This window comes from Platichthys flesus, chromosome 8, assembly GCF_949316205.1.
Source record: "Platichthys flesus chromosome 8, fPlaFle2.1, whole genome shotgun sequence".
NCBI lineage: Eukaryota > Metazoa > Chordata > Actinopteri > Pleuronectiformes > Pleuronectidae > Platichthys > Platichthys flesus.
In genome coordinates, this window is record NC_084952.1 from 14785195 (window position 1) to 14810011 (window position 24817).

Genomic DNA, 24817 nt, shown 5'->3' on the forward strand with positions numbered 1-24817 from the left:
GATGAGAGGAAAAAGAATGAATACGTGCATATGAGCACGTGTGGCTGTGAGAGCATGCGTGGTGTCTGACACACTAATAGATGAGGCCACATAAGCCAACTTGTCTCTCTCCTCATGGCCATGACCATGTACCTCCACATGGGCTCGTCTCCCTGCAGGCACCTCCCTGCAGGCGCTGCCTGGCACAGGGCGGCTTACCTCAGGTGGACGGAGCCCCGAGTATCATGGCTGGAGAATGGGGGGGTGTTGGGGTGTGTTGGGGGGAGGGGGTGAGAGCTCCGAGCGCTAACTGGTCTGGGCTAGTTTGGCTGTGGTCAGGCTGTCTAGCATGGCTGGACTTGGCAGAGCTGGGGATCAGCAGATCACCACCACCTGCCAGCAGCTGGTGTCCTTCCATATGTTCACTGGTGGATGCCCATGCCAGCTTTCATGAGCTGTGTGACATCCAGGCTCGCTTTCTATTCAAGGAGCACTTCTTCTGATAACACACTTATGAAACTTGAAAAGTGTTAGAGCGATCTCAAAGTCAATCAATCAATCAAATTTTATTTGTATAGCCCATATTCAGGAATCACAATTTGTCTCAATGGGCTAAACAAGGTGCGACAGCCTCAGTATATGAAGCTTGTTTTCCATTTATTAGCACATGAGCTGCTTTTTCTGTACGCTAAGATATTGAAATCTGGCAGCAGTAAGAGTTTTGGATGTTTATCTTGTTTGCATTTGTCAGGGTGACATTATGCTGTACTGTATCAGTTAATATGAGGCTGCCGTTCCCCCTTTGACCTCCAATGTCAAACTCAATTTGTCAGCTGCAGTCATCGCTGTAAGAGCTAGTGTGTATGTGTGTGTTTGTGTTTGTGGTTGTGTACCTGTCTGACTGACTGATCTGTGGCACATTCTGAACAGCTGAAGAGCTAATGGTCCAGCTGGAGACAGATGGCCTCTCGATAACACTATACCCCCCAGCCAATACTCGCACTCTATCTCACACACACACACACACACACACACACACACACACGGCAGAAAAATTGCATGCACGCACACATGGGATAGGATAGATTGTTAATCCATTATAAACCCTGAGGAAACACATTTCTCAATATGAGTTTAATGTTTCACAGCAATTTTGAACAATCTTTTTGCAACATTAGGAGGCAGCTTAGGTTTCATGCAAGCATGGGGCGAGAAAGGAGGATAATTTCTCCCATTTTTTTTATTTCTCTTACTCCATCTATGTCCTAGCTTTTTTTGTAGAGGTAATGAAAGAGAAGTTATCAATTCTTTATATTTGTCTTATTTGAGAACTGGTAGATTTTAGGTACTCAGATACCAGAATTCTCATTAATTATTAGTAATTGTAGCAATGTTTACACTCAGAGCCCCACAATGCAGTGTAGCCGGTATACCCAATGTGGAATAGGATATCTGTCCCGACTCTCCACAGAGAACATGTGTCAGTAACATGTTTTTGCTCGGAGGTCATTTTGGCTCGCAGATTGAAGGGAACCGATGGCAGCCGCCTCGCAGTGTTGCTTCTGCAGCCTCTGACACGTCCCTTCTGTAACAGTTTCCAGAGAGCAAGAGGGAAGGTTTTCTTCATTAGGGATGACAGTAGCAAAGGTCTTTGCTTTTAGTAGGCGTTCAGGGTTGCACCAGTGCGTCTGCAGGCCGCAAAACCCACAGTGACACGCTCTCAGGAATTTAATTACCTCGTCAAATCGCTCTCGAATCATCACCATGTTCAGAGATTTATTCACCACCAATAATACAGCCATGTTGAATACTCTTTTTTAAGCTGTCCTCCCCTCAAGAATGTATCATTGCCTCTGCAATGATTAGGCGCATTCATTCTAAAATGGGGGGAATTTGCTGGTTAACCTCATTGAACATATTAACTGCTGTTGTTTCTTTTTCAGTTTACATTTTTTTTTCTGGCATGGTTTTAAAGAATAAGTGTGAGGCAGCAGCTTGGGACTGTAGCGCGAGGCAGGTGTAGATGATATTGGTTATACAGTCTCCAACATATGGGCCTGTCGTGTCCCATGTGTACGTACCTGCCTCCTCTGCTGTCATCTAATTATGCAGAGCAAACAAAGCTATCTGCCTGCTGCTACAAGCCCACTTCTGTGGGTTTTGATTGTTACTCGTCAGATGGATGTCTTCAACTGATTAAAACCTCGTCCCAATCGACCTCTTGAAAATCACCTTTCACTTTTAGCCATCACTGCTTGTTGCTGGAAACCTGTGTTAATTTGGGGTGTCTTGTTGCCTAAAGAGAAGAGCTGCTTCTGCGTCTCCACAGATGAAAAGCTAAAAGGAGGGGGAGGTAAAGCAATATGACTGCATTACTTTAATCTACTGCTCTTGTGTCGGTGAGGAAAAATATACAATACCGCAGTGCTGTTGTTGTATATTGATTTTATCAAGCAGTGGATTTCTTTGCTAACATTATTTTTAGTTCGCTACTTTAGAAGTGACTTTTTCAACTCTCTCATTGGATGAGAGCTTTATTTAACAGAAAATAACTTTTATCTATTGAAATAACTGTAACATAATTGTACAATCAAAGGAACGACACTGATCACTTTTATCTTTATCTTTAAATTCTTCTACTTTCATCGCATTTGTGTCTGTATCATTTTAGAAACGTCATCAACGCTTCCTGCTTGCGGTGAATTCTTTAGACAATATCCTGTCATATTCTCACAAGGGCTTACCTGGACATTCTCCTGACCTTTTACCAGAAGGCCGGCAGGTCCGGAGAGGCTTCGCAGCAACTGGCTCACATTGTCACATTCTCACAGCCCCTCTGGATCATTTCTAATATTCAGAGTTCCGTGCATGTCTGAAAGCAGCTCTACACTCGTGGATGAGGCCCATTTTTCAGGAGGTTTTTGTTTCCGAGAATGCTGCAGTGCAGCGCATCACAGAGCTAATGATTTTGTTGAATGTTACTGAACTTCTAGCAGCTCTTTAGCACTTTCATGTGTTAACATGATGTGTGAGATTCATGGGTCTGTATTTACACAGCTCTGTTCTAGATGACCACTCAAAAACACTTTTCAATACAGTTTTGTTATCCTCCCTTTCCCATACATCATCTAGTGCTAGCGCAGGCGTCAGGGGCAGAAATAAGGGGGATCGAACCGCCGCAATTTATGCTTAGTGGACGACCTGCTCTATGTCCTGAGCCACAGCTAATTTGGTGTGAATTTATAATGGCCGTGTTAGCTCTTTCACAGTCTCGACTTTCACATCTGAAAATCAAACTGTAATGGGTAAGAAGTTGTCATTACCCAACTTGACATTGCTAATACCTCTTACTGAATCTAATACCAAAACTGACTTATTAATGTTTAAAGCTGGCATCACAAAATGACACTTTGAGCTCTGGGGGGTTAATTTACTGTAATTGCATGTCAGCAGCCCAGAAGAAATGTCAATGTAGCTACAGAGCAAAAACAATGTAATTTAACTTCTGACTTATGGTTCAAAGACGTGAACGAATTGAGATCTTTTCTTATTTTTTCCCTCAGGAGCATGTGAGCAGAATGCTGATCTGAGTCTGTGCAGGCTCGTTGATGCTGCTCTCCCTCCATCCTCACCCCGACCTGCTGCAGAGACGTCACAGCAGGCCAGTCCAACACAACAGAGAACCACACCTACACCACCAACCCTGGCCCTGTCCCTGGCCCTGCCCCTGCCCCTGCCCCTCCCCCTGCCCCCGCCACTGCCCCTGTCCCTGCCACTGCCCCTGCCCCTGCCCATTTGCACTGACCCCTCTCTTGACCTGACAGCAGCCCCCTGCCCTCCCTCTGATGACTCTACCACTGTAGTTCCCCAAATTCCCCACACTCCCACTCCCACCTCACTTCCCCCTCCCGCTGTGAATTCCTGGGGCTCAGCGGGAGACGTCAAGAAGACTCCTCATCCGCTGCCCATTGCCCTTCCTCTGTCGGCCACAATGATGGAGCCTGGCACTGTGTCTGCCCTGACAGAGGAGTGTCTTCTTCAGCCTTCACGCACCTGCCTTGGCTGCTTCATCGAAACCTGTGATGCTACTGACCCCAATTCCATCCAGAACCCACCGCATGACCCTGACACTAACCCAGACACAGAGACTGGGCTAAGTGTAAGGATAGGGGATGTAAGCCGGGAGGACTTCTCAGACATTAACAACATCAGCATCCAGTGCCTGAGTCATGCAGGAGAGGCAGTGAGTCACTTTGGAGAACAGCTCCTCTCTGACCAGCTACTAAGCTTTCCTCTGCCGAAAGCCCCAGGTGAGGGCAAGAGAGTGGATGGAAACAAAACAACAGAGGATTGTGACGATGCAGAGGATGACGCAACAACGAAGAACTTGTATGAGGGACTGTTACTGGACAAAGTGAGCGGAGAGGAGGTTCTGTTGGCTAATGCCGGCCAGGACTGGGGCTACTTTGAGTCCTTCATCAGCGAAAGTAAGATGGAACTGCTGGACCTTTGTTCTAAGAATGAACTGTCAGTCAACCTCTTCTCTGAGGACGACGTCGACAACCTCTTTGATGATGAAGATGATGATTCAACTTTAAGCAGTGATGTCTGTTCGCTGAAGATTCGTTATGAGTCTTTCCAGGACAACATGAGGGAGAAAACAAATGTGCTCCAGGAGGAGACACAGTTCAACTTCTTCCCCAGTGTCCTGGCTAACTGTGCCAAGAAAGAGGAAGGAGTGGGCGTCCTGAGGAGGAGTGCTGAGGAGCTTCATCCCAAAACTGATGAGCTCATCCTGGAGACCGGACATGAAAGAAAAGCTGGGGACTGCAGTGGTAGGAGCCCTCTTGACGGCTCCGAGGGTTCACCCATGTCTACTCCCAAAGTCAATTACTTAATGGACTTCAATTCCACGGAGGAGTCGGGAGAATTCAGTGATGACAGCTCCTGCACGGGCTCCTCCTCAGACACTCTGCAGGAGGGCAAATTTAAAAAGGGCCACTCAAAAAGATTCCTCAGCCCCTCCAACCCACTGAACTATGGTTTACGCTCCAAGAGAAAGGTCAGATACAGCGATGATTACTTATATGATGTGGACTCGCTCGAGAGTGAGAAGAATGCTGAGAAAAAGGAAAAAGCTCCTGCTGGTCAGAAAGAGGAGGAGGATGTGGACTGGTGCCCCAAAAAACGACGGAAATCCTGTCGCAAGGAACCACCCGTGGTCATCAAGTACATCATCATCAACAGGTTTAAAGGAGAGAGACTCATGTCAGTGAAACTGGGAAAGTTAGACCCTTTGGATGCTACTGTGAGCCTAAACACAGACACAGTTAGCAAATATGAGAAACTGGCTCCTCTGAAGGATTTCTGGCAAGAGAGGCAAAGAGAGAGACAGGAACAGCTTAAGCTGGTTGCCAGAGATAAAAAACAACGCAGTTTTCATCTAAACGGACGCCATCATCGCCCTTTTAATTCTAGTCATCCCAAAAGGAAATACAAGATTGCAAACAGGCTTAAGGTTCAGAGGATTCATGCTGTGGAACAATCAGCAACAGCACAGGGCTCTTCTCTCTCTGATCAGGGCCAGGGAGGTGTCACTAAAGAGGAGGCCACCCCCATGGTAGGGGGAATAATAGCAGCTCCAGGCCTCCCAGTCACATTAGACACAAGCTCCATCACGCACGCAGTCACAGCCAAGAGCCGCTCCCAGGAGAGGGAGGAGAGGGAGGGGAGGAGATTGGGAGGAAATAAAACAGTCAGGATAAGGAAATTCAAAAGCGAAGCAAGGCTGAGGAGCAAGAAAATGAAAGAGGCAGAAGGAGAGGAGGGGAGGAGTGTGACAAATGAAACGGATGCCTGTCTAGCTGCGGCACAGATTGAGAACCCGACTGCTGGGTTAGAAGAGGCAGGCATTAGCTCAACTACAGTCAAACCCAATTTTTCTGACAATACCACCCCTGCTCACACATCTGAGGAGGAATTTTCCTTTGTTACGTCCACCTGCTCTCCTGATAAAGCTCCTTCCTCAGAGGAGGTGGAGGCGGGTGTCCCTGTCATCCCGGGAGGCTACCTGCAGACCCTGTTAGATGCTACAGACTCTTCTGGCGGAGCAGCTATCTCCTATTTCCCCCAGCAGCCCTCTAGGCAGCAGTATCCTCTGGGGCTATCCCTGGAGGAGAAACAGTTTTCTTCTCTGCAGCTAGCTCAGAGCTGCGTCCTCTCGCCTCCTTCTGAGTCCGAGCTCCAACAGTCCCCCCAAAACTGCCCCAGCTTCCCCCAGATGTGGCACCAGCAACTCTGCGCAAGTCACAGCCAGAGCTTTGGGCCCGAGACCCCTGAGACTCCCATCTTACCCAACAACTTCCCAGGTGCCGTGCCCCTGACCGAAAACCTGCCAGTGTCTAACTACAGCCAGCTGAGCCCTGAGGCTGACAGGCTGCTTTATGACAAGAGCTACCTGACGGAGGCTGGGCTGCAGCCCGGGGCAGATGTGCAAGTGTGTCAGTCTGCCTGTGTTGACGGCCAGGTGCAATACCAGAGAGGGTCCTTGTGCACAGACAATGGCAGGCTCGTCAGCTATGACTCAGTGGGCTCTCTGTCAGCCTCTTCTAGCAATTACAGCTCCCTCAGCCTCAAGTCTTGTGAGCGAGAGGGTGAGGAGGAGGGCCGAGACAGCTTCTTAGCTCATTGCAGTCCAAAAGTGGTGATTCAGCAGAGTGTGGATGCCCTTACCCCACTCAGGGAGTCCTCAGACCTACTGGATATCTCCAACTTTACCCCTGACAAGTTCAGACACTCATCACTGTCAGAACTGTCGCCTCCTGAGACCCCCAACCTGTCCCCGCAGGTGGTGGGGCGTGAGATGAAGATATCGGGGAATGTTGGAGAATACCAGGATGTTAATGATATGACCATGGACTGCAATAGGGAAGTAAAGTGGAACTGTGATGTTATACAGCAACAAGAGCACACAGCAAACGCATACACGGTGGAAGACAGCCAGTTTCCACTGCACAACTTCAACAATCAGAATGTGTTATGTATAGATAAAAAGGAGCTGGGTGTTACAGAATTTGATGAACAGACTGGTGAGATGCTCACTGGAGCGAAAAGCATAAAGTCTAAGAGGAAAGGCACTTGCAAACAGACAGCTGCAGGACAGAGCCCAAAGAAAGTCAGGGCTCCCAGAGCTCCCAAGTCAGAAAAGGTAAAGACGCCCAAACAGAACTCACGTTCCACTAAAAAAATAAAGGCTATGTTAGAGGGTAAGGCAGCAAAGAACCAGGCAGGTGGTTGTGCCACAGGCCTGACTGACAGTAGCACCACTGGGGACTGGTCTGGCAGCGGCTGGTCAGAGAGCAACAATCTGGTGGGGGACGACCAGAGAGAATTCGAGGAGCCCTCCAATATCCTTTCAAACATTGTCTCTGGCATGGCTGAGGTCCAAAGGTTCATGATGGCCTCCATTGAGCCACTGTGGAATCCCATGTCGGAGGCCTGTATGCCCTCCGAGGCCAATAGCCTCAACCTAAAGACCCTCAAAATCTTGGCAGGCACAGAAGCGGACCTGAAGAAAAAAGGAGCTGCGCTCACAGGGGCTGGGAGAGGCCGAAAGGCTGGGGGAAAGGGAGGAAAAAACCAGGCCAAATTCAACCCCTCTCATCCCTTATTCCCTCAGCTAGCACTGGGCTGTAACATGTTTGATAAACCCAACTTTATTAACCCTGGGCCTGCACACAAAAAGCTGTACCGCCACAAGACCAGTGCAAAGTTCCCTCGGATTGAGACACTGAAGGGGAAGCGAGGTGAGAGGGACCCAAATAAGGACATAGCACTGATGACCTCTTTTGAGAAACTGAGGTAATATTTTGTTATCAGCTGCTGTTGCACCCCCCTCTCACTTTCCCCCCCACTACCTGCTCAGCCCTCCCTCCCAAGCATACCTACACTGACGCTATGCCAGAGCTGCATGAGTACTACGTTCCCCCTGACTACTCCCAATTCCTTTTAACCCCCGAAGATGAAATTAATATCTGCATGAAAAACTTCTTGTACTTTGCAAACTACCTATTGAGTGATTGTGTCAAGCTTGATTGAGATTTGAAACGACCATGGCTGCATTTTTCTTGCTTTTGTTGTTCCTGCTTTGTTTGTTCTTCTTATAGTCGTTTTTGGTTATATTTTTGTCTGAAAAAAAAAAAGAGAATAAGCCTTGAAACAGTTCTGTCGCCTTTTTGAGAAATTTTGTTTTTGTATTTTCTCAGCAGAACTAGCTCCCCTGAATTATGTATTTATTCCCCCTTTTTCCCTAAAGATGTAGCTATATACACAAACGCATTGAGTGACATCTACGCACCCCTCCTCATCTGTTTTTGTATGCAGAATATGGATGTCCTGTTGTTGCTGTCCTTCATACACTGCCTGGCTCATTTCAAGAGGGAAACTTACAATTAATGAGCCCTATGTATGCCCAAGACATCTTGAAAACACAAGATGGGACCATTTTGTATTGACGACATATCAGACAATGTTTTTTTTCCCTCAAGGTGGGAATGACTCCCCATTTTTTCCTGTTATTCTTTTTCGTCTGGGGTTTAGAGTAATCTAAATTTACATTTTTACGCCTTGCAAATTCACAAAAGCTCCACCCTCAGAGTATTTTTGTCAATGTTGTTGTACAGGGACATGCAATATTTGCAAAAAAAGATGATTATAATCTTAAAATCAATGTGCCAAAAGTAACAATGCTGTGTAAATGACCTCTTATATATGTGTGAATATTGGCTGTTCCTCTTTTCTATCCATTGGAATATTGGCTGCTCGGGCTGGAGACTCCTTACAGAGACTTGCCACTACAGGAATTCTTTATTTGGGACTTTTCTCTCTCCTCCGATGAAAGGCACCAACAGCTGGCAGTGGTACACCACCACTCACTAAACCAAATCAGAAAGACTCTGAATTCTCCTCGTTTCCCCCACTTTGTTTGCCAAATTCAATTTACCTCAACATCGCCTGGCACTGAGAAGCAACAAAAGAGAGGCAAAGGGGAGATGTGCTCTGAAGGCTACTGTAGAGGAAGAAGATGAAAAAAGAGATGTTCAAATGAGCTTTCTCTGGACCAAGGAGAGTGTAGTGCAGATGTTTGAGGGTAAGCTAGGAAATTATTGTCATTTGTCAGAGACAGCGCCTCACTGAATACCTATTTTGTACTGGAAATTCAAGGTGGTTTATTACTCATTGAGATTCTGATGCACGCATCAGTCATGAATGGATATTACATTTTTGCAGTTAGATTTAATGTGAATGTGAAAGCAGTTTTCAGTACAAATGGAATCAGTTATCTTGTAAATGAAGGAAAGCATGTATTTAGCTCCACTTGGGAATCTTACTTCTATCTTACCTGAGACGGTAATTTAAACAGTAATTTTTTCTTGACATTCTCATGTAATTTATTTCTTAACACTGCCATAATCAATAAGTTGTTTCTCTGGTTATTTTGGACCATTCTGTCTCATAATGTCTAAATTAACCTAATTTTGAAGGTACCTTTCCTTTCTGTGTTGTCTTTTATAATCATAATCACAAATTTGGCAGAAAATATTGTCAAAGTCAAGGCCAATAAAGGAGAAAATTTATATTAATAACCTGGGGGATCGTTCACGTCAACACTGCCCAGAAATAAATCCAACTTAAAATGGAGTTTACAATCATGTTTAATCTGCCATAAAAGTGTTTTTATAAGATAAAAATGTCACCTGGTTTTACAAGTATACACTTAAACAATAGGCTTATATTTTATCTTTGAAAGCTAAGTATTATTTAACAAATATAGCAGTATAACATGAGACTGCATGGAGATATGCAGACAAACTGAATCTTAATTTAAAAACAGCCTTTGTTACACTGGATATGGTAATTCTGATGCACACGTGATGGTAACTGATTGCTTGCATATGGCAGCATTCATAATCAATCTTTCTCTGTCTCTTCTCTCTCTTCTCTGCCATGATCCTTTGTTTCTTTTCTCCAGTGTATCAGGGTTAGGACCAAGACAAGCTGCTGATGGGAAGCTCCATGGGCTGCACGCCCATTTAGTCTGCCTTCTCTCATTTCTGCCTATTGTCAAATTGAATGTACTTCTCTGAGTTCATAGTTTTTTCTCTTTGTTTGTTTTCAAAATGTGCCACTGTTGAGCTGCCTCATGTTAATGGTGCTAAGAAAGCTGACAATTATTTCCGTTCTTTCCTTTTCTTTTTCTTTTTTTGTCTTTGTTTTTTTTGTTTTCCCAGAGTTAACAAAAAAAGAAATGCAAAATAGATTAGGTACCTAACCCTCTTTATGAATGTATATTATACTGTTATGTTTGATGTATTCACTTCATGATTCTTTGACAATGATTGGAATTACTTTTGCTCTTTTCATTAAAAGATTACCGAGCTTTATATATACTGTCTAGAGTTGTTACCAGAAGGAATCTTAATGAACTCTTGACACTACAAAATCTTGTATATTTTTTGTGTGCCAATTTGTAACATATTTTGTAAGTGTATATTTTTCTTAGAAAGTGCTGTGAAGTATTTGTGTGTGTGAGTAACCTTTTATGCGCCTCTGTGGGCAGTGGAAAGGATATACAATGACAAGTTTCTGGTTTTAAAAACCAAAATATGAAAGTATCAACAGAAAACTAGAAATATTTACATTTTGTTGGGAGTTTTGTAATAAGACCATGATCTTGTTGTGAGAGTGTTGTGTTACTGTGCAAAACACAAATAAGCAAAGAAAAAAAAACATGAAAACTCAGAAAAAAATATAATTTGTGAACAATTTGCTGTTTTATAGATTTTCATGTAAATTATTTGAGTATTATTTTGTTTTTTGTTTCGTTGTAACTGTTGCAAAGGTTTTAAATATTTGTGATCAAGCCTGTATGGTGATAATGTAATATTGGTAACTTGCTGAGTTTTGTAATAATGTTTATGGAGTAAATATACAAATTAAAATAAGATTTTGAATGCTGCTTTCTGAAGAGAGTTGGGTTGTGTTTTTTACCGCCCACGACTTGCTGTAGCCAGTAACTACGGCATAAAATCTCCATACAATTAGCTTCTTTGAAAACAAATTTTGTCCATTCAAAATAATAATTAATCCTACAAAATGGTAAATTAATATTACAAACCGCTCACTGAGATGTCTGGAGTGAGGTGTAAGTGGCATATCATACCCTCCCTCTGCCACAGCGATAGGAATATGGAAGAATATAATCTGCTGTATTCGGTGCTTCGTCTTTTCACAAAACGTGTAAACATAAATACAACTTCAACAATTCCAATTAGCCTGTCCCTATTTGTTACACTGGAAGTCTGGCTTTGGCTCATGTTATTTTAATGTCATATCTAATTAGCACTCAGGCCCCGGCATTGCTGGAGTGACTGCTCATCCATAACTCTGAGCTGGGCTGCAGTGGTCCACACTGCAACTCATTCTGGCATGCTTAATTGGAGCTGGAGATACTGTCTCAGACCATAAACAGATCCTGTGATGTATGCCTCCAAATTTGTCAGGTGGTATTAGCATTGTTTTTGTTTCCTAGTCACCCATAGCAGATAAGGGAGCAGGCAAATTATAAGACGGATCGTCTACAGCGATGGATGAGGTGCACCTGTGGTTATTATGTTTGTTCCGAGTTGTTTTTTCAGTGTGCGTTCACTTTGCACTAAGAATCGTAGGCGACTCTCTCAGTAGAAGAGTTGTTTATACATTTGTTTTTTTATCATTAGTGAGAAATGTAACACTTAAATAGAATCTGTGCGTCTATATCTGCAGTGTTTTGTACAGAAGACACAAAGTTACTTATTGAGTCAAATCACGAGAACCTAACACAATTGCTCAAACACATTTTTTGTTTGGCTTGCACATTAGAAGAAAAACATGCATTTACATCCAAAGCTTTTTAGGAAAATGTGATGTGTAAAATGCAGTAATATTGAAGTGTAGTAATATAGTAGAACAGTAGCTTTAAGGCACTACTGAGGTTTTCAACCCCCTGGCCATTAGCCTCTTGTGGTTTCACTGAAAGGTTATGTATTTCTTGGTGTTAATTAAATTGGGGAATTAAGACATTTTCATGAAAACATCTAAGTAATTTCTGCAACTGTAGTTACAAGGTACATTTTTTGCAGGTTTGGTTTAAAAACAGCCTGTGAGCAGATACCCCCCCAGCTCAGGGGTCACGACTGTGTCTCTACTGATATGCTGATGTATCAATACTGTCCCACCTCCACCCCCTCAAGCTTCCAGGGCCTGTTAACAGCCTGCAGTGCTTCTCCCTCCAAAAATATATAGTTTAAATCTATTTGTTCATTTCATTTTAGAGGTATAATGAATTCTAAAGATGAGTTGGATGTTCGGAGCTAGTTTGACCACGACATTTGTTTTTGTGTGAGAATTAACAAAATTATGTGATAGTGTTTGTAAATTGAAATGATATCCCAATTTAGTTTATTTTAATTCAATATGTCTTTACAAATATAAAATGTCCCATGCTGTATTATGCATATGCTAATCTCAGATACAGCTACATCCTTTGTCCTGATACCTAAATTATTATTTGAAAATACCAATACATGCTGCTGCAACAACTGACAAAGAATCATCACATTGCCAATTCTTTTCATTGTTGAAACTATTGGAAGTTGGACTTTGAAGAATGTCGTTTTTTCACTAAACTGTCCTTTCAATTAATTTAACTTCTTGATTTCACAAGAGATAGATTTTGAGTGTAGCTTTTTTACTTATACATTTTAGGATGATCTCCCAAAATTCTGTCAAACAGTTGGGGGGTTAATCAATTTAGGACCTTACAAATTTATTTTATTTTATTTTTTTGTTTACCTTATTAAATTGCCTTTCCATGAACATGCACATTAAGCAAGAGAAGACGCTTTAAATGAAGTGCATCTCTTTTGAAGATGTATCAGGGAACATCGATTCATTTACGCCACTAGTGTGAGAGTGTGAGATTAAATAAAACATTTAGGATGCAGAAATAGTATTAATTTGATTTAAACTATTGCACTTCTTCCATTGCCATATAATAATGAGACTCAGATATTTCCTCTATACCATTATCATATTCATATTTTATTTAATTTTGAATATGCTGTACCACAAAATGTAAAAAAATGACTAAATACTACTATGATAATGATATAATTGGCTACTTTATAATACTAATAATATAATTGCTGCAGTTTATGATGTGACATAAATCATTGGACGCTACTGGATAAATACCAGACATAATTATGTTGATAAGACAGATGGTATTGTTAAAGCAATGGAACGACGATGTACGTTGGCCATTTAAGGACACTGGTGTTTACAGATATTTTTCTTCCAGGCTGATTCTGCAGAAAGTAGGAGTATTTATATTTGCAGCCGCGTCGTGGCGCTGTAGCTGAGCAGAGTCGCACCGTCCAAAACAAACATCCTTTTCTTTCTGACGCTGTTCTGAGAAGATATCATTTGTACTGTTTTGCCCTGCGCGGTGTCTGTCAGGTAGACAGGGCCGTGGCTCGGCCCGCCTCCCTCGCTGGGATTGGCCGCCGGTCAGACAGCTGAGCCCGAGTTTGTGAGTCGGGATTGGTGTCGTGCCCCTGTCTGCCTGCCAGGCTGAACCCGGGGGAAAGTACGTGTGGATTTCGTCGGTTTCCGGAAGATCATTGAAGCTTTTCGAAAAGAAAGAAAATGGAATCCTGAAATCGCACTTAGCTCAACATTAGAGCGTTTTTCATAGAGTGGCAGAGGAACACCTGGGCTGTACGATCACATCCGAACATCAGTGAACAGGTAGAGCATCGGTGTCAGAGGTGTATCCATCCTAATGGCCTTTATTTTCATCCGCTAGCTACTTTTAGCTGTTTGCTGCTAACGCTATGCCCGTAACGTCATTAATTGACATCGTCTGCTAAGTTAGCTTGCGGTGGTGCTAGCTGCGGTGTATTCATAATGACACCCTCGTGTTTTAGTTTGGACATTTCCACGATTGTATCCTGACATCAGCTATATTTGTGCTAAATGTGTGTTTACGGTCAAGGTAATGTTACCGGGGAATCACATCAAGAAGTTACTAGCTAAGCTACCATTAGCTATTGCTGGGTTTCTCATTGGTAGTGAATGAGGTTAGCCACTCGGCTAGGGGTGAACATGGAAGCTAACTCACTGTAGCGGCGTCTGTGAGCTCTACACAGTTGGGTTTGTTCGGTCAATTCATGAGCCTGTCCTTTAAGACTCTTAGATTCGATTAAATCTCACCACAAAAACAGGTCTCGTGTACAGTCAGCAATATGTAGAGTGGACAGTGTTAGCAACTGTGTACGATGCTAACGTCCTGCTAGCTAACGCAGGCTAAGCTAGATGATGCCATTTTGTTTTTATCCCGACTTTGACCAATACTATGGGATCCTGAAACACTCTATATCAAATTATTCGCTTTAATTATGAATATTAAACAGCTATTTTTGTTCAACACGCTGAGGAAAAGTCCACTGTGCGCCACTGTAAACACAGAGTCCCAACTACCCAGTGATGCATATGTTGTGAGTCTTTGGTTTACTTTTTAGTCAGGGGATTTTAAACAGGTTAACATTAGTTACTGGGTTGATTTCCCCTTATGATTCTGTGTTGGATTGTGACCCTGGGTTTAGACCCCAGTTTTCTCACTGGCTGATGCTAAACCCCATTTACAGATGTTAAATTAAAAGAAATGTGTATTTGGTTATGAATTTCTTTTTTTGCAAACTAAACGTGAAGCACTCAAACTACTTTAACACAATTTGAGTAGATCCAGAGTCAATTGTACTCGGTGCATCTGCCTATTGTTGATCTACAGCTGTCTTTGTTTCTGATGTAGCAGCTGGATCTCGCTGAAGATTGGAGAACGTCCCCTCGATCTCCCTCCCTTCTGAGTCAATGGAGGGGTCTGACAGTTCGGAGCAGAGTGGCAATGACCAGCCGGAGTCACAGCGCAGAAGGCAGCTGGACCGCCTGGACAGGGAGGAGGCCTTCTACCAGTTTGTCAACAATCTCAGTGACGAGGACTATCGGCTCATGAGAGACAACAATCTGTTGGGAACCCCAGGTAATAAGCATTCAATATGAGTACACTAGTAATGTTTGTAAAAGTAATCTTTAGGTGAGTGTGGGACATTTTTCGGATTTTAAAGCAACTCAAAGGGTATTTTAGTTTCATTTAGGAACATGTAGGGCTGGGTATTGTTATTCAGTTCCTAGTAGGTATTCATATTGAATTAGAATGAAACAAGTCGGATGCCTGACAGATTGTTTCAACAGCTGTGAGCAGGAGATAGTATTCATTAATATTTTATATAGTTTTACATATATTTCCTTGTCACTTAAACAAATACATCCTCATCATTATATCTTCTCTTACTCCGAAGTACAATAAGTATAAACCATTTTTTTTATCTATTGATGAAATCAATGTTCTCCTTTCATATTCTCACAACTCATACATGCCCAGTAGAAAGAGACGTAACAATAAAATTAAACCATAGAAGTATATAATTTTGGATTTGTCACTGCTCAAAATGCAAAAGCCTACAGACTACTGAAGACCCACAATCCGTTTCTGTCCCAGGACAGTGGCAGGGGGAATGTAAGTTTGGAACGTCCTTTAGCGGAGCACCCTGCAAGGAGAGGGCAATGAATGGACAGTGGCATGCCCTGGTAAGTCTGGAGGTTTTCAGTATTGTCCTGTTGATGTGTTTAAAGACAACCAAACAGATCTATGGGCCAGCATATCACAGAAATTAAACCATGGTTATTTTCTTTTCTTTTTTTTTTAGATCTCTTTAATATTTTTGTATTTGTTTTATCATAGTTCTCCTACCTGCCAGGTATATAGTGGAACAGTTTCACTCACTTTATCAGAACATGTGTGTTCTCATTATAGGAAGTGCCACTGTCAATTCTTCCAAGCCACCTCCCTTGTTTCTCACCCAGCAATTGCTGGCTGTCAGACTTGTGAACAGGAGTTAAACATGTAATTTGAAAGTAACCATGTGGGTCGCTGAGAGTATTTTTTTCTTTCTCTAATACCAGACTTTGGTCCTGTTTTGTAATGTTTCCTTAAGGAGAGGTAACGGAGGATGAGCTGTTTAATAGACTTCAGCAAATCAAAGATGGTCCAGACCAGCCAAATAACAACACCCCTAGTACCGAAGTTGGAGAAGAGCCAGCTGGTAAGTTTGACATTTAGCTTTTTTTTCAACTCTGTGATTTACGGTCACAATCATACGTTTTCTCACTTGTTATTTCTGCTGTGTTTCAGTACAACCAGAAAGCTCAGAGGATCCTGCCGGTGGAGATAGTCTCCTGGACTGGCTAAACACAGTGAGACGCACTGGCAATACAACCAGAACTGGACATCGCGGAAACCAGTCATGGCGGGCAGTAAGCCAGACCAACCCAAACAGTGGCGATTTTCGTTTCAGCCTTGAAATCAGCGTCAACCGTAACCTGGCCGAACAGCAGGCAGCTGCCGAAGGGGAGCAGGAGTCTCCAGGGGGTCAAGAACAAGAAGTAGTGGCCAGTGCTGAACCTCAGGTCCCCATGGAGACAGAAGTGCTGGAAGAACCAGTTGTAGAGGAGTTGGCTGTCATTGTGGAGCCAGAGCCTGAGCTAGAAGAGGTTGTTTCACCAGAGATTTTAGAAGAATCTCCAAGCTCACCTGCTGCCTTGCCAGTACAACCCCCACTATCTCTTTCTCCTCGCAGAGGTCAAAGGAGACCCCGTAGCAGAAGTCCAGAACCACGAAGGACAAGGGCGCGTACAGCCAGGAGCCGTTCCCCTCTGAGCTTGGATCAGCTGGATGGTCTCCCTAATCCACGTCCGGCTCCCGCCTCTCAAGTCCCTACCCCTGCTACCAGTTCTCCCCCTCTGCCTCAAGTAGAGGGCAGTTCACGGACTCGACAGCATGTTCTTTCCAGGCAAAGCACAGCTGACAGTGATGTACAGCCATCCAGGGCAAGTGCTGAATCTGTCCCAGAGGTCCAAAATGTTGAAGCTCAGGAAGGAGAGGCTGCTGGGGGAGAGGCTGGTGCAGCAGGACGCCGTCCACCTACTATTATGCTAGATCTCCAGGTGCGTCGTGTGCGTCCAGGTGAATATCGGCAAAGAGACAGCATTGCCAGTCGTACCCGTTCACGCTCCCAGAACTCAAACAACACATTTCTTTATGAAAGTGAGCGTGGTGGATTTCGTAGAACTTTCTCACGCTCTGAGCGTGCTGGTGTGAGGACCTACGTCAGCACTATTCGCATCCCTATTCGAAGAATCTCTGATGCAGGTTTGGGAGAGGCCACATCAATGGCTCTCCAGTCTATGATTAGACAGATTATGACTGGTTTTGGTGAACTTGGCTACCTCATGGATTCAGACTCTGACTCTTCAGATTCAAACCGTGGAGCCAGCACACCTTCGGATCTGGGTGAAACCCTCAACAACCCAGAAGCTACTCCCGCTGCTGTTTCGGCTCCAGCTGCCGATGTTGATGAGCCGCCTGCAGCTGCTGGAGTCAGAGCACGGACAGTTGAGACTGATTTGGTTGAGGGACTTGCCACGGCTCCGCCGGCATCTGGTGGCAGGGCTCGACCTAGACCAGCTATCAGCTTAGAGGAGCCAAGCTCGCTGCCCTTCCTGCGACTCGCCCACTTCTTCCTTCTAAATGATGATGATGAGGACCAGCCCCAGGGGCTTACTAAAGAGCAGATTGACAATCTCTCCATGCGCAACTTTGGCGAGACTGATGCCTTGAAAACTTGCAGCGTCTGCATAACAGAGTATGCAGAAGGTAACAAGCTACGTAAACTACCTTGCTCTCATGAGTATCATGTTCACTGCATTGATCGCTGGCTCTCTGAAAACTCAACTTGTCCCATCTGCCGCAGGGCTGTCCTGGTGTCGGCCAACCGAGAGAGTGTGGTGTAGCTCACAACAGACTACAGGCCTTTTGCCTCAACCTAAATAATCTAATATCCCATGTCCACGAGAGACTCTTGAGGAAATGTGTCTCCACTGTTGAAATGTATTTCCTTCATACCATTTGTGAGTTTGATCATAATGCAGTTGCAGGTTTGATACGGGGTGCTCGATGTAGTGACCTCGGGACATTTTCACTCTCTAGTAAGACTATTATTAATGCAGTCCAAAGTTAGACACAAGCAATGCATGCTGTTTGAATCGACCTGTAGTGACCAAACAGTTTTTTGCACTGCGCCAAACAATGCGCACAAGCAGATCTGTATCTAATAAAGAATCCCCTGGTTTTAAATGCTGCACACCTGCAGGTAGTTCAGGCACTTCAACTCCTTTTGTATTAGCTCCTCAATGGCGCCTTTATATACCATAAATTGGGTAATGGTACAAGTCGTAGTTACACCAATTCAAAGTATTAGCTGTAAATAAGCTTGTATAAATAATTTTGAATCATACTTTGTATCATTGAATTGGTTTTGGATTGTAAATTATCTGATGAAGATTAGGTTAGTGTTGGCCTCAGTTACTCGATCACAGCATCCAAATTTGGTGTAAAACAAATAGGTGATATCGGTGTACACATCAGAATTATTTAGAGATCGTGATGTCCAAAGGGTGTAGGACATGAATTGGTTTGACATCTACAGTGTGACTTGTTCTCTCTTTCTGTTATTCGTTCACCTGAAAGAAACAAACTAATATTTTGGGAGTGGCTTATACCATGAAACTTCTGTGTGACTTGTATTGATAAAAAAACATTGTTGTATAATAATAAAGGGAACGTTAACTCCAGCTAGATTACTGTTGCAGAGCACAAGTTTAATTTGGAATCACAACATATTCCTGATCATTAAAATGATTGAGTAGTATTCATGCCAGATCGGTACGTCTTTATATTGGTAGTAGATACTGGATTTGATATCAAGTTGTTGGCATGTGAATTTCCCCATCTCAAAGATAACCTAACAGGCATGCCATATGAGAAATTGAAATATAGTTGCTTTTGCTTTTTTGCCCCTTGTGTAAAAGGACCTTTACTTTTTAACCGTACGATTTTACAATCATTTTTTGTCAACATCCATTCACTACTTTTCTCAATCTTAATTTTTTGCCACAAACAGGGATTATGTTTATGAATGGTCTGATGAAACAAGTTGTCTACACGGTTTTTGTTTTTGGCAGAGTGAAACAAACTGAAACATAGACCTGCCTCCTCAACTCTGCCTCGTACAGGTGACAAGTTATTAACCTAAAGTTTCGGATGTCAGACTTTCTAAAAAATAGTCTGAAAATAATGAACATCGTTGTCTGTCTCATTCCATCGGAAATCAGGACGCTTGGCTCACTGTCCTTTCCCTCTGCCTCATGAGCAGACGCTCCATAGCAGTGTGCAATACACGCAAAAGTGAAAGTAGTGGATTACAAACGATGCTATAAATGTATACTATTCTTAAAAAACACTTGTTAAAGGCTAAAAATCTTAAATGAGGACTTATTACGTTTTAAAAATGTGTTGAAGTTCTTTTTATTTTATGTAGAAGTTCTGTAGGTTTTAATAGCACTGTTGAACAGGAACACTGGCTGAAGGAAGAAAAGTGCATCACTATTAATGCCACCCTGTCATGTTTCTCGTTTCACTGTTTGATGTCTATACCACAATTATTACCTCCCTTGTCGGGACAAAGTTTGAACGCAAGACATGGTCATTGTTGAAAACCATAAACATGTAAATGAAATGTATGTTCCCCCTCAGGCCATGCTTTAGTTCTGGCCTTATTCTGTGACCCACCCAGTGCAGTATGTTAACTGGGTGTTAAAAGAAACTAACCGCTGAATTAAAGTTGTTATGCTACAAACTTTCCATCATGCATCCCGTCCTCTTACTATGATGTTGGATAACTACTCCTTCATGAAAACAGAGTTCGCAGGCAACATTGTGATATTGTTTCAACACTTTATTATGCATCACCACCATGTAAAATCACTGCTATGAACTTGCTCAAAAATTCAACTACATATATTTCACACATTTATGATTTTAGATGGACTTGTCACTTTTTTATTAAACATGGTTTCCCGAGGGGCATTTACACATGTTTAGGTCACGGGACCCCCCCACAGGTTCTCCTACATGCTTGGAAAAGGAGGACTTTTCCACGTCAGTAGATGTCACTAAATCCTACACAAAAGGTTCTGATTCAGGTTAAGGTTTTGTGGACATTGTGAGAAAGGTGTATGTTCTTTTCTATGTTTATTACTGAGGTCAACGTGAAGATGGTGTTACTGGAGTCTTTTATGTGCAGAGTTGCTTTTGTTTTGTCCTGTCTTTTACATAAATGAGGATTAGAATGATAGAAACAGAAATCTGAATATAATGAAGTCCATTACAATACTAAAACCTAATTTCACCACCAGGCCTCATTAAACAGCAGAACAGTTGTGCTGGATTTGTCAACAATCGTTTTTACATAAGTATAAAAATGTATTAAGTTAACAGGGTCGATAGTAGAATTAAACTGCATTATTACAATAAGTACATTTAAAATAAACACAAGTTACAATATACCTCAATAGAAAAAAGCGACATATATCAGGAAATGTAAGTGTTACACCAAAGAGACGCGGGAAGTCTGTGTAAGAATATGAATATAGAAGTTATTGCACATTTTATGCAGGAGTAATCTGAGAGTTTGGGTGTGGGCAGAAACTATCGTGGTTCCTCCACAGGTGAGTGAGCAAGACGGTGGAACCAGGCAGGGAGCAGGTATACGGGAGTGTTCAGAAGCCTGCTGACACCAACAGACCCTGAACACTGACACGAACTCCGGTCACAGTTCACCGCGGCACCAACGAGGAAGTGCGTCTGTGAGCTCCGGGCTGAAGATGACTCTCCGAGCTGCGGCGACCCGTCTGTCGCTTTTTCACAGGAGCCGTGTCTTGGTAAGACATTTCTTTAAGTGCTCAGCTAACCAGCAGCTCACATTTAATCTGTTTCCTCCATCTTTCTGTCTGGCGTTGGAGTTTGTCCGCACAGAAACCAACAACCCGCACGTAGTGAAACCGAAACCGGTAGACTCATTTCCCCTTGCGTGTTTGCTTCAGTTTTCATTTGTGCACGAAACATGCGCTGAAAGTCTGCGTCAGTTTTAAAAATCCGCAAAACCGCATATATTTCAGGGGCTCACGGCATGCAGTACACCACCGAGCCACATAGCGGCGCTGCTGACACGGAAATAACATAACTACCTCTCTTTTTTATCTTTGAAGGCAACAGCGTGCATGGAAGCTTAAATAAACTCCTCTCATATTTCAGGTTGCGTCCATTCAAACAGCAGGAGGTTTGAAATTCAAGGGAACCTGTCCAGTTCAACTGAGTCATCTGGATCATCTGGTTCTCACAGTTAAGAGTGTCCCAGACACCATCCACTTCTACACCTCGGTCCTCGGCATGGATGTCATCACTTTCAAGGTATGACAGGGGCTTTTTTCAGTACACATTTAATAATAAAAATAGTTATAATAGAATAATAATAATAGAAAAAGTGTCTCCACTGTTGAAATGGTTTTCAAAGTCCCTTTACTGAGACATTATCAGAAAGACGAAACACTTATTACATATAACCCCTCAAACACAAAACAATACAAACAAAAAGAAAGGACCAAACAAAGAAAGAGAAAACTGTAAATTTACAAAGTAGAACAAAAAGTCCCTCATTAGAAATTAATAATCCCACTGTTGAAATGTATTGTAGTAATACTAGTAGTAATCACCTAGCAACAAAGCATTGCTAACTATATTATGATTGCTAAAGCATCCATTAGATTCATAACAATAGGTATCCATTTAAAACATCAAGCAGGTAAATAATGTACATTTTTCAAATAGCAGAGAAAACCCAAAACCCCAAAAGAGTATTTGGTCAGTGAAATAATGAATAAGCAAAACAAAACTGACAAAAGTCTCACAAACAGTAATCAGTTGGTCTTTGGTCTGCCATGTCAAAACGTAACTGATTCATATCTAAGATACATTTTGGAATCTCCTGAGTGAATCTTTCATCATATATATAATCTTCTCTAATATAATGTACATAAGCTCTTCCCTTATCCGTAGAAAAAGGAGAAAAAGGAGAAGGAGGATTTTCATTTAGTCAATATTAAATATCTGGCCAGTGACAGAAGCTTTTAAGGTTGAGTCTTGAGAAGAAAGCTGCCAAGATATTTACTTGCTTCCTAACGGACAACAGTTTATAATACTATAAAACAAGTTTGGAAATAATTCACATCCTTGTCCTTCTATCCAAGCAAGAATTTGAGAATGTATAAGTGTACAGTATGTGCAAAAGTGAAAACACAAAAAAATAAACTGTGATATAAATGTATAATTTGTTGTACAATAAATGTTGGAAACAGTTAAAACCTTAATTGAATAGTCACAAGTACATAATAAAACAGTTATATTAAGATAATACTTAAAGGCATTATTTACACATTAAAAATAAAATACCTGTGTTCCGAGTGTGAGAAAAAGTCCACTAGATGGCAGGCTTTGATTACAAATCAGCCCCTCAGGCTCAGACTTTAAGAGCATGCTTGAACAATCAAACTCTTCTCAACACCCACACGTCATCTCTGCATTTAAAGGGAAACCGTAAGGCTCTGGGTTTTGGGCAACAGAAGTTTAACCTTCACCAGCAGGGTCAGGAGTTCGAGCCAAAGGCCAAACATCCAACCTCGGGCTCTGCCGACCTGTGCCTCATCACCAACACCCCTCTGGCTACAGTAGCTACACATTTGAAGGTACTCCACACAATAACTACAGACTGTTTAGAATTAATGTTGTTAATACTACTGCTTGAGGAGGCTAACACTAAATCCACCTGAGGTCTGTGTCACATTTCTGCTTTATGCTCAGTCAGTTTCGCGTCTCTTCTCCTCTGCAGGTTTGTGGAGTGGAGATAGAGGAAGGTCCAGTGGGGAGGAGTGGGGCTGTGGGGCCCATCACCTCCCTATACTTCAGAGATCCAGACCACAACCTTATTGAAGTGTCCAACTATAACCAGGAAACATCAGACGGGTCTTCATGAGAGGAAGGACATTTGAGAATTCATCCAAACAATGAACAAACCTGTCTTTTCCCAAAGATTTTTTCAGATTTGAGGTTTTCAGACCAAAATGCCCATCTTTCTCATTACATGAAAACAATTAGTGGAGTAGATGACACATCTTGACTGTGTAGACACTCTGTTAATGTCCATTTTTGCTAAATGTGTGTTTAAAAGGGCTGTTTTATTATTACAAGGTAAAACATGACTTGCTGAAAATAAAAGGCTCTTGTACTTGGTATTTCTGCTTATTTATCACAATTTATATAACTCTTATTTTCTATTTGCATCTGACCTCGTCTTATAGTTGTTTTTGTCATCGACACTCATTGTGGCAGGTTTATATGTAAGATAAGAAAACTAATTCCAGCTCAGATTGCTGATAATTCAATAGATGATTTAGAAAAAGACAGAAGGAATTTGTTTCCCATAACTTAGCTTGTCACTGAATGCTAGCGTGTGCTGGATTAAATTTTTTTTTATAATTTTTGATTCATTAAATTAATTAAATAATGTAAATAGATTTCCCCCAGAGGATATTTACTTATTCCCTCCAGAATCTGGTTAGTGATTTCTCAAATAGCACAGAAACCCAAAACCCAAAAAGAGTATTTGCTCAATGAAATAATGAATGAGCAAAACAAATGTCTCACAAACAGTAATCAGTTGGTCTTTGGTTTTGTCAAAACGTAACTGATTTATATCTAAGATACATTTTGGAAACTCCTGAGTGAGCCTTTCATCATATATATAATCTTCTCTAATAGAATGCACCTAAGCTTTTCCCTTATCCGTAGAAAAAGGAGAAAAAGGAGAAGGAGGATTTTCATTTAGTCAATATTAAATATCTGGCCAATGACAAAAGCTTTTAAGGTTGAGTCTTGAGAAGAAATCTACCAAGATATTTTCTTACTACCTAACGGACAACAGTTTATAATACAATAAAACAAGTCTGGAAATAATTCACATCCTTGTCCTTCTATCCAAGGAAGAATTTGAGGAGCACAACTCAAATATCAGTGTACAGTATGTGCAAAAGTGAAAACACTTAAATAAATGTATAAATTGTTGTACAATATGTGCACACACACACACACACACACACACATACACAGGATAATAACTACTATGCATTCAACTTATCCCAATCTGCAAAAAAAAGTTGCCTGGAAAATGTGTTGATTAGTCAAATAAACAACATTTCCCAATATAAGAAGGGAAGTCTTAAAATCTGCATTTTTCTTGCTTGGGTTGTGGTTGAGACTTTGATATTATTACTTAAAAACATAATTAACATCACGTAACCCTGAAAGTCAGTAGTTGAATTGAAATATAGAAGAACACCTATCTACCTCACATACAAAGCACACGGATATAAAGTAGTTCTATGTTCAGGGAGGAATTTGCAGGTGTGAGTCGGAAAGTAAAATCCAAAGTTTCCAGTAAACAATTTGCATAAAGGGTTTCACAGCCTTTGTGTTGTTAATCTATCATGGATTAGATCAATGAGATCCAAGTACCAACAGTTTATCCTCTACCATGTATTTTCCCAGCAGTGAACGTTACTTCCTTTTTTGGTTCACAATGCCCCGTATTTAACATTTTCCCTGAGTGTTGACGTATCTCTGACCAAAGTGCAAGAGACTTCTTTGAATTCTCACCGACTCGTGTTTGTT

General features: G+C 42.1%; 3 protein-coding genes across 5 annotated transcripts in view; all 3 read left to right on the forward strand.

Moving 5' to 3' along the window:
- The window catches only part of nexmifb (neurite extension and migration factor b), a 51595-nt gene extending 40347 nt beyond the window's left edge, over positions 1–11248 (forward strand). Inside the window, exons 3-4 of one of the 2 annotated variants that reach the window (XM_062394535.1) lie at positions 3543–3678; positions 3757–11248. In XM_062394535.1, coding sequence (XP_062250519.1) covers positions 3543–3678; positions 3757–7843 — 4223 coding nt within the window. In that variant the 3' untranslated portion in view covers positions 7844–11248. Of the gene's footprint in view, positions 1–3542; positions 3679–3756 lie in introns of those variants that run through there. The other variant, XR_009921786.1, reaches the window with a different exon arrangement.
- A 2426-nt stretch (positions 11249–13674) lies between these two features.
- Positions 13675–19897, forward strand: rlim (ring finger protein, LIM domain interacting). 2 transcript variants are annotated; one of them, XM_062393647.1, is made up of 4 exons: positions 13675–13827; positions 14891–15118; positions 16134–16241; positions 16331–19897. In XM_062393647.1, the coding sequence occupies exons 2-4, from the start codon at positions 14950–14952 to the stop codon at positions 17986–17988; spliced, it is 1935 nt and encodes a 644-aa protein (XP_062249631.1). In that variant the 5' UTR covers positions 13675–13827; positions 14891–14949; the 3' UTR covers positions 17989–19897. The 2 variants fall into 2 exon arrangements, with proteins under 2 accessions (XP_062249631.1, XP_062249632.1); XM_062393648.1 differs by having other exon boundaries at positions 14894–15118.
- Positions 19898–20811: 914 nt separating this feature from the next.
- glod5 (glyoxalase domain containing 5) lies at positions 20812–23382 on the forward strand. Its single transcript, XM_062393649.1, has 4 exons — positions 20812–20976; positions 21350–21505; positions 22681–22836; positions 22980–23382. The coding sequence occupies exons 1-4, from the start codon at positions 20920–20922 to the stop codon at positions 23121–23123; spliced, it is 513 nt and encodes a 170-aa protein (XP_062249633.1). The 5' UTR covers positions 20812–20919; the 3' UTR covers positions 23124–23382.
- The last annotated feature ends 1435 nt before the right edge of the window (positions 23383–24817 follow it).